Source organism: Chlamydotis macqueenii, chromosome 2 (assembly GCF_036417535.1).
Source record: "Chlamydotis macqueenii isolate bChlMac1 chromosome 2, bChlMac1.mat, whole genome shotgun sequence".
Classification (NCBI taxonomy): domain Eukaryota; kingdom Metazoa; phylum Chordata; class Aves; order Otidiformes; family Otididae; genus Chlamydotis; species Chlamydotis macqueenii.
Window position 1 is genome coordinate 41,271,136 of NC_141557.1, and position 16,574 is coordinate 41,287,709.

Sequence of the window (16,574 nt, forward strand, 5' to 3'; positions counted from 1 at the left end):
ACGAACAGTAGTTCTTCCATCCCATTTTCATAGTATGCTGATGTCACCAGAGTACCATAATGCACTAATTAATCTTCTGCTTCATAATAGACATACAGTCAATCCAGCATGTAAATTCCTACTTTACAGAAAAAAAGAAATATGCTTTACTTACTGCTTTAAAAAATTTCTCCGATAGCTGGCACTTAGACCCAAAACTTTTAGGCTGCAGTGTCATGTTTTCCTTTGTCTGGGAATCAAATGATGGGTTTTCAATCAAGCAATTAACAAAAACCCATATATGATTCTTCACCTGTCGAAAACATAGAAACCAATTTACTCAACAAATTTACTACATTTATCTTTTCCAATATTTTTGTATAAAGTTACTTGCCTGAAATGGTTTCACTGAAACTCCAGCTTTATTCTTCTTTTTCACCACTTCGATCAGTTTGCCCACAACTTGATCCACCACGTAATCAACATGTCTACCACCCTTAATGGGGGAAGAGGAAAAAAAAAAATTAAATTTACTAATAGCTTTTAGTTGTATTAACAAAGTTCCTGTATTCATATTTAAATTTGGAAATCCATGCAGCATAACAAGGGAAAATTCACTCTTCATGCAAGTGAAGATGTTACATGGAACAGAAGAAGCACGAAAACTTTCATTCACTGTACAGTGGTCGACTTCAAATGTAGCTGCTTACAGTTTGTAACAGGATACAAAATCTTAAGAGTATGGCAGATCTAAAAATGACTCTGTAGGACTGGGATGGTACTTGCAACATCACCATGGCTGTCAAAAGGTAGCTTTTCCACAGGCATATAAATAACTCTGGACTAAAAACACACCACATTCATTCATCAAACTGAACTTTCCCCATTTGGTTCATAAAAAAAAAAGTTCAAGAGCTCACCCTCGGATATACAGCATCCATCGCTATTCCTTCCTAAAAGTTATCTCACCTTTTCTTAGCTGTATTTACAGAACTCTTTGAATAAATGCTATTATCATTCTTTGCTAGCCTAGAGCTTATGCAAGGGCAAATGGAGAGCAAACTTGAAACAGCCAACCACAAGATCCAGAAAACTCAAAGAATAGAGCAAAGTAACCTTAAGCTGGCAAATCGACCCCTTAGGAGAACACAGGGCAATAACTTGTAGGTACATATTCATGCTGCCACCTGTCTAGTAGCAAACAAGCAGTCAGCTGGAATCCCTTCAGTTACTGCCCAAATGTAGCAGGGGAAAGAGAAAAAAAAAAAAAAAAAAAAAAAAAAAAAAGGAATATATAGGATTTTCTTCCTCTGTTGCACCATAACAACTGAAAGTGAAACAGTCACAGTATCTGTCACAATTTTTCTCTTTACCCTAGAAAAAAGGGGGACCAAGTACTGCTTATCCTTGCTTAATGCCTTTCCAACTAGATATCTCAAGTGAAGTCATTATTGCAAGAAAATTTTTGGTGGAGGCAGTGTATTTAGCTCCCAGCTACAATCTCTAGCACATCTGATCCTGAGGAAGAAATACTTATTTATGAACTTAAGCTTTGGAAGTATTAAGTCAGAAAAGTTATGTTTTTGAAGCCATATACAACTCATGCTTTGCAATATGGCAGGGTGATGAAAAAAAAAAACCCAGATTATTTTCAGTGTTTAAATAGTGGGTTTAATGTTGATAAAATTCAGTTCAAATAGGGAAGCACTAAGCATTTGAACGTCTTCAGAAGGCACCCCAAAGCTTCTATCATCTCCTTTAGCTACAATTCTCTTTGGACTTAAACTTTAAACCAGCTACAAAAAAAAAAAAACAAAACCAAACATACTGCTAGAAGACAAGTAATTTTGAGATTAAATTGCTTGGAAAATAAAAGCATTTCACACAAGCTTTCTAGAAGGAAAAAAAAAAGTCTATTATAGTTGTCTACTATGACAACTGATTTACATGTGTAAAAGAAACCTAACAATTATGGGGTATATTCTACAATGCAGAAGTAATCTGAATCAGAACTACTAGTAAAAGACTAAACCAGCACAAACTTATATCACAGATTAAACATTTCAGATTAGGAAGAAAAACTAGTATTTAAAGGTATGCATCCTGTAGCCTTCAATTCTATGGAATGACGAGTACTAAAATTGTCTAAACCAATGGTTATAAATATGTTTAAATATATATAAGTCCAAGGTGACACAACTTCCCTTACAGGTAAAATAGCAGGCTTTCTTTGGAAAGATGTCACTAATATGAACGGTCCTAAAGCCCTGGATATCTGAAAGGTATTTACATTTTTGATTACTCAAATGTCTTCCTTTAAATTTATAGAAAGAAAGGTAAAAATAATAATAAAATGCTAAATTCTAGTGGCTGTTATAGAAAGTTTATAATGCTTTGACTAAAATCTATTATCTTGTAACCAAGAATGGAGCGATGTTGGCATATCCTACACAACTAAAACAGACCTAACTCATCAATGCTCAATACTTTACACAGATCACCTTTGCTCAATATCAATTAGTGTCTTACAAAAATACAGACTAAATAATGGTTTCTGTTCAGACTGATTTGCACTAGGACAGACAAAATAAAGAAAACACATCTACGGAGACATTGATCATGGTGTAACAAACAAAAAAAAAACCCTTCTTCTTTAAGGCTGTTTTAAAAACAGAACTGAGGAGGGAAAAAAAAAGCTTTTGCTGTATATGAGGAAGTGTAGGACAGAAAAGAAACACAAAACAACAAAACCATGAAAAAACAGCAGGCAAAAAGGAGGAAGAAAAGAAAGAACAGACAACTAATAAGCAAAACCCAAAAGTTATGAATCTACATTTCAAGGCAAAGTATGCTTCTGAAACAACTGAAGAAGATGTAAAGTGGTTGAATATGGAGAATATGGGAGATAGTAGCTGTGCTCTCAACTTCATGTAGAAAGTAGATATGAAAATAAAAAAAAGAGAGAGAGAGGGTAAAAAAATGGCTTAAGGTGATAAATATTACAAGTCACAACCAAACCAGTTCTTCACTTCAAAGAAACCATCTGTGGTTTCTGTCAGTCTCTACAGTCACCTACTAAACAACAACACAAACCACTAGCATATTTTAGAAGCACCATATATACAAGTATTTTTCATAGCATTTCTTCTCAAAAAAGATAGAAATGACACCACTCAAAACCCACCAAAATTAAAACACAATATTTTTTATTCACATATGGACAACAGAGTTTCAGCACAGGAAGAGCTCAAGTGAAAGGTGATATATCAACACCCTGCTACTTCAAAGACAAATAAATCCAATTCCAAACCGTAAAGAAAAGCTGCTACAGGAAAAAAACGAAATTACATATTTCAAAAACATTCCACATTTGAATGGCATTTTTAAAATGCATTACGTTTACTCACATTACTGAAAACTTATGATTATGGGAATATCTTGGTATATTTTTGTAGTTACAACTTTTAGTAATTTTTTTTCCACTTTTAGCACTTCAAGTATTTTGCTAAAACTAACATCCGACATATCAGAAATTAGCTACTTACCAGTAATTCCTGTTCTTAGAAGATACTAGTTATCATAACAGTTCCCCATTCCTGTGTCCATTCTTAGTGTGTAGCATTGAGTGAGGGATGTTCAGAGCTCCAAGAACCTCTCAACCATCTCACCAGTAGGTGGCACATTTACCCACTATAGAAGCATAACAGCCTATAACTGCCCCAAGTGTCAGTACAATTTAATACAAGTCAGAAAAAGAAAAACACTCTTTAAATCTAAAGGGCTGACAATTATTATTATGACTACTCTATTATGAGAAAGAACACTAAAACTGCATATCCTTATTTTCCAAGAAGGTAATCATTATGATTGAATCCCAGTCTCATAAACTTCAGGATGCAAAGACATCTAATAAAATGCCAACAATTTAAATCTTTAAAACGAAGCTTAGACTGGCTCCTACATACATTCTATTCATACCTTTATCAACAGTCAACAGGCTCAATTAATTTCAAGGTAAGTCATATTTAAATTCTATGGACAAAGAAATGGTTCATATGGCAAACAAATTCAGAAGCTAATTATAAATTTGAAATTGAATTAGCTACACAAGTAAAATTTTATTTTCTTTTGCGTTTTTTTTCTATTATATTGATTTTATTAGAATAAATCTGAAAACCTCAAGCTCTGGAATGCTCCTGAACTTCTTGTTGAACTCCAGCAAATTTTAACAGGTTGGGATGCTCCCTTCACTCAAGTCTCCTATCTGGCACTGCATCTGTATTAGCTGAGCATTTCTGCTAAAACAATTCATAGAATTACAGTTAGCAGTGCCACCACATTAAAAACATCATTAGATTGTTATGTTAATAACTGAAGTTTGTACTACAATTTCTACTGCAGCTACTATTTGAAATTGAGAACTTGAGAAGACCATGTTTAATAGTTTATATACAAGTCTCACCAAAAGGTTACCTGCACAATTGTAACAGCTACAAACATTCTTTCAAATGCTGCCTCATAGCCTAAAGTCGAATTCTGTGGTCTACTGTGGCAAAATTGTCAATAAATGGGAACCTGACCAAGGAAACAAGTTTACAAGAATAAAACAAGGGAGCTGTTCCTCAACATACTGCCTGACCTTCTACACATTCCTCAAAAAAAAAAAAACCCAACAACCTAAAAAAAACCTTTTTTTTTTTTAATTTAAAGCAAGTTTAAAAAAGGTGGAAGGGAAGTTACGTCTGGGTGAAATTTATCCAGAAACAGAAATGAAAAGCTTTCAGCAAACAGCGATAAATAACCAAAAAACAGCTGAAATGAGCTCCTCACCTGTTAGCAGATAAGGGGACAGGCAGTTGACGCAGTTAGTTACTAGCCATTATGTCTCATCAGTGGGTAGTTGCACATCAATTGCTGGTGAGGTGGTTCACCGGCCCCGAACATTCCACATCCAGTCACACACATAAGGCATGGATCGGGAGAGCGGGAAAAACTAGAAATTACAACACTTACCTTTGAAGAATACACAGTACTTTTTCTACGAATTTTCTTAAAGAATAAATGATAACAATGTATGTGTAACTGCATGATGGGTGAAAATTGATCCAAAAGCATCAAATTCAAAATCTTTTGAGTAAGTGTATGCAATATATTTAACTTAGAAGTCAGTATGTATTCATTATTTCAAATACATTTTCTTAACCTGATAGCAAACATTATTAGGTTTCTCTGCATTGCCGCTTCTTCATAAAGGTATTGTATACATCTTTAAGGTCACGCTATTTTTCTTCTTTATGTTGCATAAAGAGGCCTGAATGAAAACTAAATTCTAATCTTTCAACTACCAGATATGTTTGTAACCACTAGTTTTGACAGGTATCAGATAAGCATTTAATTAAGATGCACACTTAGAAAGCAAATATTCTACAATGAAATAAACTATCCCTCTTACCACCAAATGCTGGTTCAGCTACACTGAAAGTGACACTGGAAGAATTTATGCAGTAAACATTATATACCACCAAAACACTGGCTACACATCATCTATCAAGACTAACTCTGATATTTCTGGGCACCTGCCCAGGCTAGGGACCCCACTTAGTGTAACCGCTAGCACTTATGAACCACTTGTGCTACAGTTAGAATTTTATTGTTTGACTCTTTTAGAAGAGATCTGAGCAAGGAGGGTTTTTTAAGTCTCTGATTACACATTCTTATCTTTCTCATCCTTTGGGGAAGCTTAAGTTAAGATTCCCTAAAAACAGCCTCATCAATTAATAGAATTGCTTGACTGTTAGATCACTCATCCAGTGCAATTTGTGAAGACCAGAAATGACAAAGACTTTCTTCCACGATGGTGCATCCCAGATCCCTAAACCTGGGCCACACCAAACTGGCATAAATGAGAGTTATGCTACTTGATTTCAGGTGATTGCCTTGGTGCCTGACCATTGCAGTAATTTGAGAAGCACAAAGATTGTACTTTAGTACTCTAATCATATTTCTGCTTCACCATAACCAAAGATTTGCTATGAAATAAATTCACTACTAATATAGTTGCTAGTAAGTACAGAGAACACTTAGATTCCCCTATATAGAAACACAAATAAAAGAAAATTAATCTCAACATTTCAGGCCAATTTTATACATCATAAAGCAATAAATGGGAAGTCATTTTTCAGGAACACCAAAAGCCATTTTTACCTTCCAAAACTTGCTATTACTGGCTTTAAAGGGGTTTGTACATTTTTTTACCTTCATTTCAGAATTATTTTATTACAATGCCTTAAACAGGAAGGAATAAAATAGTTTCATTTTATATTTAATCAATACCATGTAAGCTAACATAAGACATCGGTATCACTGATAATGATTACTAGTGTTTAAAGAACTAGTGCACATTCAGAAATATTGTTATGAATGTATGCTAACTGCATTCAATTGCTCTGCCAGATCCTCTCATGCAAAGGATTATATTACCTATTTATTTTTAGTAACCCAGATTTATTTTTTCATCTGACTGAGCATAACCTTAGCACACATTTTTATCATTTACTTCCTTTTTTTTATAATTTATTATAAATACTCACCTTTGTGGTAGCTATACTATTTACAAAGCTGATTTGCTGAAACCCTTTTTCACTTAAAGTGAGGCACACATCCCATCGTTCATTCACAACTTCATGAATAACTTTGAGTGCAACTCCAGTTTCATCCAGCTTGTCTTTTACGTAAAGATCTACATAACTGCGAAATCCATTTACCTATGGGTAATACAGATAACAATTACTATTCTTTCCATCAAACACTCAATACACTTACAATATTTAAAATGAGGCTCTTACAGGTAATTTCTTCCCATTCAACATGACTTTGACTCCTTTGCACGACCCAGCCAAATCATAGGCTCTTCTTGTCATGAGGGCCACAATATCCTTATCAAGTTTTTCCATTTTAAATTTAGACAGATCTGGTTGGAATGTAATGCAGGTGTAGTCATCACCATCAAAATGCTTGATCTTGGGTTCTGAGGTCTTCATCATATTGTTCATCCAAGTCTTTGAAAACAAAACATTTTAGATGTTACATTACAGCACACGTTATCCTCCTCCTTCGTTCCATTTTCCGGCTATGCTAGGATTTTTCAACAGCTACACAACAAAAAGCTCACAGGCTTCTTTTAGAAGTTTCTGCTGACAAAACACTATGCATAAATTTGGTTGCTTTACCAAGGTTTGCAAAGCATCGGTGACAGCAGATGTGATTTCTGTACATATGCAAGTATCATTACATTGATGGACACGATTCTAATACAAACAGAGCCCACCACAGAACTGACTAAACTAGATACAAGTGAGCTAGCTAAGCAATCCTTATTGCCCATCAATTTAATGCCTTCAATCTACTACACACTTCCACAGAGAGGCTTATCAGTCCCTGCACAGAGACTCAGTTATCTCTGAGACAGCATCTTCGTGGCTGTGCAGTGTACCAAAGCATGCTTCTTGACAAACCAAGTTGCACATATTTGAACTAGGAGTATTGGTATTGTTCCCCGTTTAAGAGCACGGGCACATTTGTAAGACCAAGCAAAATGCCTATTCACAGCATATATCAAAGTTCAGTTATATTAAATCTTCACAATTTTTGAAAATACTGGAAAACATAGCACTTTTATCATAAAGCACGTAATTTTCAAAAATTGTTTACATAGTGATGTGACAGCATAACCAGAAATGAATTACTTGTCCAGAAAAAATGAGAAAGGAAGCCACCAATCAGGAAGGATTCCAAGGCCAAGGACCTTTAGTACCTAATACTCCAACAAGTTCTTCAAACTTTTAGAAAGGTGTCCATCTCAAAGCTAAATACAGTAGTTCAGATTACATTCAATTGTTGCTCTGTGTGCTAACAGTGATAACAATGAGCAACGGGTTCAAATGAGGAAGGAGTGGAGTTTGCACTCAAGTCCAGCTAGGCTAATGAAATTCATTACATAAACACTGAAAAATCTTTTCCTTAACACCATACAAAATTATCTAGATAACTGTTTCCATGTTTGCACAGCTAAGCAGAAAGATTTTTTTTTACAAACTATATAACAGCAATTTTTTGACAAACTATATAACAGCAATTACAAAATGTTTGAATTAAATATATTTCTTTTGACATGCACATAAATATACTTCAATTTTAACAGAATAAATTTGTTTTTCATTTTTAGTAACCTAACAGTCCCCCCAAAAATATTGCTTAACAAAAAAAACCTCAAATTCTAATGCACAGAAGTACCAATTATACTGACTGAACTACCTAGTCTGCAAATTCTATACATCAATTTGAATGTTAAACAATTCATTTCATGAAATACTCTGGAAATACAGAAAACATATAAATTTAAAATTTATAATTATACCAAAGGAAAAAAGTTGAGACCATTTCTATACCTGCTTAAAGCTGTGTTTGTATTCCTTGCAAGCAGTTTCAACTGTAAACTTTGTACTAAATATGTTACAAAGTTTTGCACCATAGCCATTGCGCCCACCTGAAAAAACAACATACAGTAAGTTTTTTACAGCAGAATCATATCTGTGATACATACAGAGTATGCCAATGATGTAAAATGTTTCTATGTAAGACAAAATTTCGGCCACGTCAACAGCTATCAAAGGATGCCAGATATGGAGTTTCACCCTACCTCTATTCTGGTGTAACTGCTTCTGCCTCAAAAATGAGCAGTTTGCTCCACCCCCCATGACCAGGATGCTCCCATTGCTTCGCTTATGTTGATCTACTGCCTGCTTGCTGAAAGGCAAGTGACCTCAACACCCTGATCCAGCTGGAAGCTAGGTCATGATCAGATCCAAATCACTCTGCAACCACACGTCATAATATGGGCGAAACATATGGGGTAGGACAGAACAGAACTAACTTTCTTTCGTTATTTAAATTAGGGTTACTTCACATTTAAGATAATAAATCATATGCCAATTTATTAAATTTATTTTTTCCATTCATTTAAAAAACATAAATGTTTAAATGCTTGCATGTTATAATTAAAATATGAAAATATTGTTTGTTACTGAATAACGAGTATTGACATTAAAGATGCACATGTAAAGTTCTCTGTAAACATCAATATTAAAAAAAGAAAAAGTAAGATTTTTTTTCTTTAAGTCATTTTACACTAACAGAGAACAACAGTAATGTTGACTAAGTGATCGTCTGCTATGAAACAACGAAAAGAGAAAAAGTAAGACGAGAGAAAGCACAGTGAAAAGCAAACAATGGCTTAATTAAATAAAACAAAGCACATTAAATAGTCTTGCCTGTAACTTTTTTCTCATCGTCATCGTAGTTGCTGGATGTTAGCAGCTGCCCAAAGATTAAAGCAGGTACATATACTTTTTCTACTTTGTGTTCCACAACTGGTATACCCTTTCCATTATTCCATATGCTGATAATGTTCGATTCCCTATAAAATAGTGAAGACATTAAGGCAATTAATGCAATCTTGAAGACAGACTGCTGCACACATTTTACCTGTTTAAATAACTACATAAAATACAATAGATACAAAAGATACAATACAGAAGATCATATTATTACCACATTTATTCACAGCTCTCTCCATTTTAATTACAAAACCCAACTTCTTTATGCTTATTAGCTGTCTTCGAAGAAAGAGTATAATTGCCCACACATGACAGTATTTTGTATCACAAAAATAACTCCCAAAAAAATCTGTTTTAAGAGCTTCCACTATCAACATGACATGCAACAGAATCCTGAAGTTTAGTGACAGAATTATACTTAAGTTCGAGATGTAGCTTTTTAGGTTTTATTGAAGTCTACACAGACAAGTTATCACCTGTTTAAAACTTGTTTCTCAGTTATGGTAAACATTGTAACTTACTTTATGTATCAATGCCAAAATCAATCTACATCTGGCATCGTTAACACTTGTAGCTCTCATATAGAATTTTCATTTTAGCGTATTAGAGAGTTCAAAATCATGACACATGAGGCAGATTTACACTACCATTTCCTTCCCACTCCATGATAAAAACAATTTTGCCTACAGAAACTGATAATGCACTGAAAACTTGTACAAAAAATGACTTATCAGCATATTCATCCTAAAGATCAGGTGTGAAAATGAGGTCCCTAAAACATTTATTGTTCAGTTATACACCACTGGAAAGTTACTACTAAAGGAACCCCATCAACATTTATTTAACAATGGTATTCTCATTAGGAAATATCTCTTTAAGTATTCAATTTCAAAAAAGTGGTAATTAAACATTTGCAATCTGCAGTTTCAGTTTAATATAGCTAATTCAAACATAACCTTATCCTAATGCTAAAGGAATTAACATAGAAGTTCAAGGGGTGCAAAATTACGTTACAAAACCTCAAGGCTGGTATTCATGATTTATGAGTAACCTGGCTGTTTATAGTTATGTACTGCCAAGCTTTCATCTAATTATGAATTTTATAATTTTCTAGTTTTAAGTTTCATTCAATCAAACAATAATGAGTTGTTTAGGAAAGCAAATTATTATAAATTCAGAACAGTAGTACTTACTGTTAACCACATTTAATTTACCTTTTCACCTTAAAATATGAAACTAATGAAAATAATTCCAAAAGTATTATTTTGTTTTTAAAAAAATCCAGTTTCATTTAGTAAAATAATTGTACAAATGTGAACCATAATAGCACTGGCAGAGAAAGTAAATTAAAACATGCTTTTACTTACGGATCAATGGATATTTTAATACAAGTCATATTCTTGTCCCTTTGCTTATTGTCAGCAGCATTTACTATGAAACAAAGTAACACAAATTAACACTTTCTGGGATCAATATTTAATTACTTGATCTGTAAAACTGATTACACACATATTCCACCACAAGTTACAATGGTCCAGGTATTTCTTAATCTAGTATCTTTTTTTATATTCTGTGTCTTATTACTGAGGTCTATAAATACGACCAAGTATCTGCAGGAAGGGATTTTTCAACCTTCTTATAATTACTGATTCCATTTCTAGCAGTCAGACTATCTTAGAAATAAATACAGAAGTGTATTTTGTGAGCCTGTTCTCATAACTGTTCTTAACATACCGAGCACTTCATCCTCTTGATGTTGCACTTGTTTGGGTATTTATTACATATATTACATCATGTATATTAAAAACTCTAGGAAATTACATGTATCACCCAATCAGTTTACACATCTTTTTGCCACTGAAACCCAATCCTGAAAAAGTCACATCCACTAAGGAGTGTTTTGATTGCAGGAAAAGGTATCTCTAAAGAGTCTGTGAGGCTTATAACTAACAGTTTTAAGTTTGTTCCTAAATAGTTTACACAGTTTATGATCAAAAGAAGCATAACTGAAAGTTAACATTCGACTAGAATTTAATTAAACTGCACTCCAATGTATATTAACTACAAACCACAGAAATCAGAAATGTGACTGTGGCCATTAACCATGAAAAGACATCACAAAAATTTTCAGCATTTGTCTCATAATCCATGAAACAGATCAAAATGAAACCCTAAACCACCAAAGGACATGAAGATAAATCCATTAAAATATCTCAGTATCTTAACAGATTATAAGGACCTCAATATAAGATCAGATATTTCAAGGTGCTTTTGCTAAAATAATTAAGTGCAGTTTCATTAAAAAGTATGCACAACTACAATGTCCAATTTTCACAATGTTATCACACTGACCCCTAGCTCTCAAATCTCACCCTGTGGAGCACTTATCAGTGCTACAAAAAGAAGCAATAAGCCATATAGTGCCACAATAATCATATGATAATGATCTTCCTTTCGAATGGGACAAGATGAAAGTGACTCCCTGTGAAAAGCCTGTAAATTTCATTTATGAGGCAGTACGCAAAAAAGAAGTGATGAAAGATTTTCATTCCTATATTGCTCAAATTAAGTAATGAGTAAAAAACAAAAATAATTAAAAAAAAACTTATTTTCCTCTAAGACAGCAATGCTGTAAAGCATCATTTTAGAGATGTGAATAAGTGCTGAATCCAATGAAGGCCATGACAAAATTTCCATTGACTTCTTCAGAGTATAGTTTAGTTTACAATGTAATCCTGCCAATATTTACAACATAACTTCATAAAAACTGACTAGCCCAAGAATTCATGTCAATTAACTCAAAATATCAGTTCAGCAGAGAGCACACTTTAGATACTGCACATCTCTACTCCTGCTTAATCTTCAATGTGTGCCTGTCACCAAAAGAATATCATGAACTAGTAAAATCAGAGTGATTTAGGGACTTACAACAGAATTTTCTAGAAACTGTTTATGCCTCAGTTACCATGCTTTTAAATGGCAGTATGATACTTATTCCAACTGTCTGAAGTCTAGAAACAATCCATGCAAGAATCACCATGACCGCCATTATCATTCTGTACAGAAGGAGGTAGTTTTAATGATTCACAGGACATGATCCAAGTTAACACTTAGATAACCTTCAGTTGTCTTCTTTCAGAAGAATAATCTTCTTTCAAATGCTATTTAAAACTGTAGCCCTGATCAACTTTGCAGATTAAAAATCTCGCAACAATATTGATCATAAAGAATTATCTAGTTTGGGCATTTAGTAGCAAGTATTCACATTGTCCTACAAGTGCAACTGAAAACCCTCGTCCTGCTTTGAACTGTTCTGTAGTGCTGGAATACACTTAAGTTTTCATGCACTGCAGTTTAGTGGCACTCTAAGTCTGTGATTTAAAATCAGATACAAATTAACGCACTTTGAGAGCTCTGAGAAAACTGTGTACTCCATAATGCTACAGTATTATTAAAAGTACTTACCAAGGATTTCATCAAAGATCTTGTACAAGCCTGGAACAAAGGTAACTTCTCTGCAATTCATTCCTACATCTTCATCATAGACCCACATTAACTACATGTAAACAAAATAAAATGAAAATATTTACTTGCCTTGGTAAACCAGTCCATGATTCTATAAGATCTACTTATTTCAGGAACTTTACTCTTCCAATCTGGTTGCTGCTGTCATATGAGACAACAGCAGAAGTTTGGCAAAAATTACAACTGTATCCACAAAAACTTCTATAATGAAAATCCATTATTTTCTGCTTGGTGAGGAACTCTAACAGTATAGACAATGAAGTTCAAAGCAATTTGCAACTTCATAAAAAGAGCTAAAAAAAGTGCCAGCAGAAGGCTTAGATTTTCAGTTCTCTACCTAAACAAAAACAGACCAAAGCATTTTTGGACCTAGAGCAAATGCTACTTACAAATATACAGGGATGTTTGTAAACACTCACACATATAAAATTATGTGTTTACACACATAGGTGTGTGTTCATGTTTGACTGATCTTTAACACTTTCAGAGCATATTTTTTCAGGTGAACCAAGCACTGCTGTAAAAAGTCTTCTCTTGACCCCTTCCTACATGCATGTTTATGCATACAGAAACATGACCACAGTTTTTAGCATGATAATTCAGAATATTCAGAAAAGTAGACACTTGCTTATTCATTAAGCAGAATAGTAATTTTCTCATTAAAACAATAAAAACTATTCAGACCGTAAGTTTACTGACACTTACCTGAGTTAAGGGTTCAACTGATCCAATGTAGGTATCCGGACGGAGGAGGATGTGCTCAAGCTGAGTCTTTTTCTGATAAACTCTCTCAACAGACATCTTCTTTGAAGTGTCATTTTTATTAACGCTTTCTGAGTCTTCCTTTTTTGAAGCATTGATCTGATTATCAAATAATGTCTATTAAAAAAAAATACACCAACAATCAACCTCATTCATTCAATCTGTCACTCAAGATATAAACTAAACCTGGAAGTTTTAAATTACAATCAAAACTTATCATGTAATTTAAATATTCAGTTTTCAGATGTATTAAAATCAAGCTATCCTCTCAACAGAAAAAAAAAAATCAACAGATTATGTGACAGTTTCTTAACAAATTTTTACATATTCAAACTTTAGTGACACAATACCGGTTTAGAATGCTTTACGAATAAATAAGCCAAGGATTGTAAAAAAAAGAGAATCAGACAAGCTAATGTCAGAATTTAAACACAGTTCAAGCCTAACGTGGGTGGAGATGACAAAAAAAATGTCTGAATTGAAGAGCAAGCAGTGTTACAGAAAACTAATCCACTTTTGGGGGAAGGATACAGGGATTTGCTGAATGGTACACCGTTCAGCAAATTTTTCCTGATAAATACCTCCTTCCCGTTGAACTAGAACCACACAAAAGGAAAAGTTAAAATCTCTCAGAGATGTAGAAAAGTCCCATACTGAGACAATAAGAGCATATCTACCAAGAGACTAGATATGACATTTTGCAGTACAATTTCTTTCCTGTAAACCGGCATTATCTTAAAAACACCAATAAACGCAACTTGAACTCACATGATTTATTTGCCTGGCTAGCAGAGATAATAGAAAAAAAGATTCTGTCACCACCTGCCTAATACCTGAAATAGCATCCTTCTCTTAGAGGGGGATTTACCAACTTTGAAGCAGGTGTTACATGACCAATAAAAACCATCAACAGACAAATAATGAGAACACTTGCCACTCAGGTAAATATTTTACTCCCATTTAGTTGTTCCCTGTAAATTTCTGTATCAAGTAAATATACGCTGAGGTCCAAGTGTAGATTAACCAATCACCATATAAATTTCTCAACCAGAAGAAAGTATCATCAACTCTCTCTCAATCTAGCCTTTGTTGCAGTCTCAGCACTGAAAGCAAAGGGTAAGAAATCCTATAAGCACATAGAAGCACACAGGAACAAGGAGCAAAGGATACCAGACTCACCCAAATAACTTCAGCAGATTCAAAGAGGCCAAATAACAACCTATATCATGCAATTAACAAGGACAATTCTCCCCATATTATTCCAATTTGTCTTCTCTGGCTTCTACTATCTAATATATGCTTTCCCCCCACCCCCTATTAGCAGGCACAGGAATAAAGCATTTCATTCTATACAGAACAAGGGAAATTACCTTCCTCTTCAAGATTTACATATCACATTTTTCTAGTTTATTTACGGAAATACTATGAAACGTACTCTTTGAGACACACAGACTGTGTGCACCAGTGATGACAACAGTCAATTGTTTCACGCCGAGTAAACCTGAACAGGTCAAATGAGAATCAAATATTCTCTATTACCCAGTCCTGTAACTGACAGCATCCAAAATAAGAGGGGGGAAAAGAACCCAGGAGACCCTACAGTCCTGTACCAGGATTACACACAGCCGAGTTGGAACAACACCACCAACTCTCATGTTTTTTTCTTCTGGAGCACATCACATCTGTCAAATCAGGTAGCTGGAAAATTGCACACACGTGTGATTAAAGTGTTTTGGTTCAGAGTTAATTCAGTCTCCACAATGCCTCTTAGTCTTAAACTGCGACAACTCCACCACCACCACCCTAAAAAGATTAGCCATGGATCAGCTAAGCAAACAGAAAAGAACTGGGACTTTGCAAACACATGCATTAAACTGACATACAGAAGAGCAAGAATTAAAATTGTTACTAAAGAAGCATTGACAATAGTTGCAACGTAAATTTTATTTCATTAAAGTAGTTCTGTGAATTATGTCCAGGCTTCCAGTGGGCTTCAGTGCATAGGTGTGTATATATATATATTTTTTTTTTTTCATATCTTTCTGACTTTACTGACTTTATGATTGTCTTTGACATCACACCTCATAGGAGTCACCCTTAGCTCACTTAGCAATTCCATAGCTGTTAGCACTGTTTTAGTATGTTCACATGTTCTAAAGGGAGCAGTGATTAGCAGAAAAAGAAAATAATATCTCAGATGAAGTAGAAATAAGTGTTGAAAGAAGGGAAGAGAGGAAACACAATTAATATAGAAAGCAGAAGTATTACAGGTGTAAAGACCACCAGAATCTTGTTCAATCTTGTTCTCTTCTCTTTGCTGTCAATTCTTAGGCTTCAAAAGGTTTTTACAGTTGGTGAAGTACATGACGGGCAGCTATACGTGTCAATTTTTCAGTTGTCAGGTACCTCAGTGCTGTGTTCTTATGATTGTGCTCAGACAAGTCTCCAAAATACTTCTACTTGTACAGCATCTGAGGACTAGGGTCTGTCCATGCATCACAACTCAGTAACACATTAACATAGAGTAAGAAGTCAGACCATAGCCTAATAAATTTAGGGTACCTTTTTCCTATCTCAAATAGCTCTACTTGACCCACATGTTTGCAGAAGTCAGTAGATTAGAAAAAGTCCATTTTATTGTGACTGAATGAGTACCTCTAAGTTGTGAAAAATTACTACAGAATAAAATTCTCTGTAAGAGATTCCTACAAGTCACTGCCTTTAACAGAACACTAGGAAACTAATTTCTGTTTTCCAATGGAAGTCTTACTGACAACTTGGAGGAGCTCATACTTTCCAGCTTATCAGTAAGAAAGGTATAGAGTATCAAAACTACTTCTGTTGAGAAGCCACCGCCAGACAGTTGTCACGTTGATAAAGAAGAGAGGTCACACCTAGATGAACTTTGCTGAC

General features: G+C 34.3%; 1 protein-coding gene across 4 annotated transcripts in view; it reads right to left on the minus strand.

Annotated features, from left to right (window-relative positions):
- The window catches only part of TOP2B (DNA topoisomerase II beta), a 64,451-nt gene that overhangs the window by 32,772 nt on the left and 15,105 nt on the right, over positions 1 to 16,574 (minus strand). For all 4 annotated transcript variants that reach the window (XM_086742685.1, XM_086742683.1, XM_086742684.1 and 1 more), the window contains exons 2-10: positions 13,605 to 13,778; positions 12,840 to 12,930; positions 10,742 to 10,805; positions 9,309 to 9,454; positions 8,427 to 8,524; positions 6,825 to 7,037; positions 6,570 to 6,743; positions 374 to 475; positions 155 to 292 (exon numbers count right to left, since the gene is read on the minus strand). In XM_086742685.1, the coding sequence (XP_086598811.1) occupies positions 155 to 292; positions 374 to 475; positions 6,570 to 6,743; positions 6,825 to 7,037; positions 8,427 to 8,524; positions 9,309 to 9,454; positions 10,742 to 10,805; positions 12,840 to 12,930; positions 13,605 to 13,778 (1,200 nt within the window). The remainder of the gene's footprint in view (positions 1 to 154; positions 293 to 373; positions 476 to 6,569; positions 6,744 to 6,824; positions 7,038 to 8,426; positions 8,525 to 9,308; positions 9,455 to 10,741; positions 10,806 to 12,839; positions 12,931 to 13,604; positions 13,779 to 16,574) is intronic.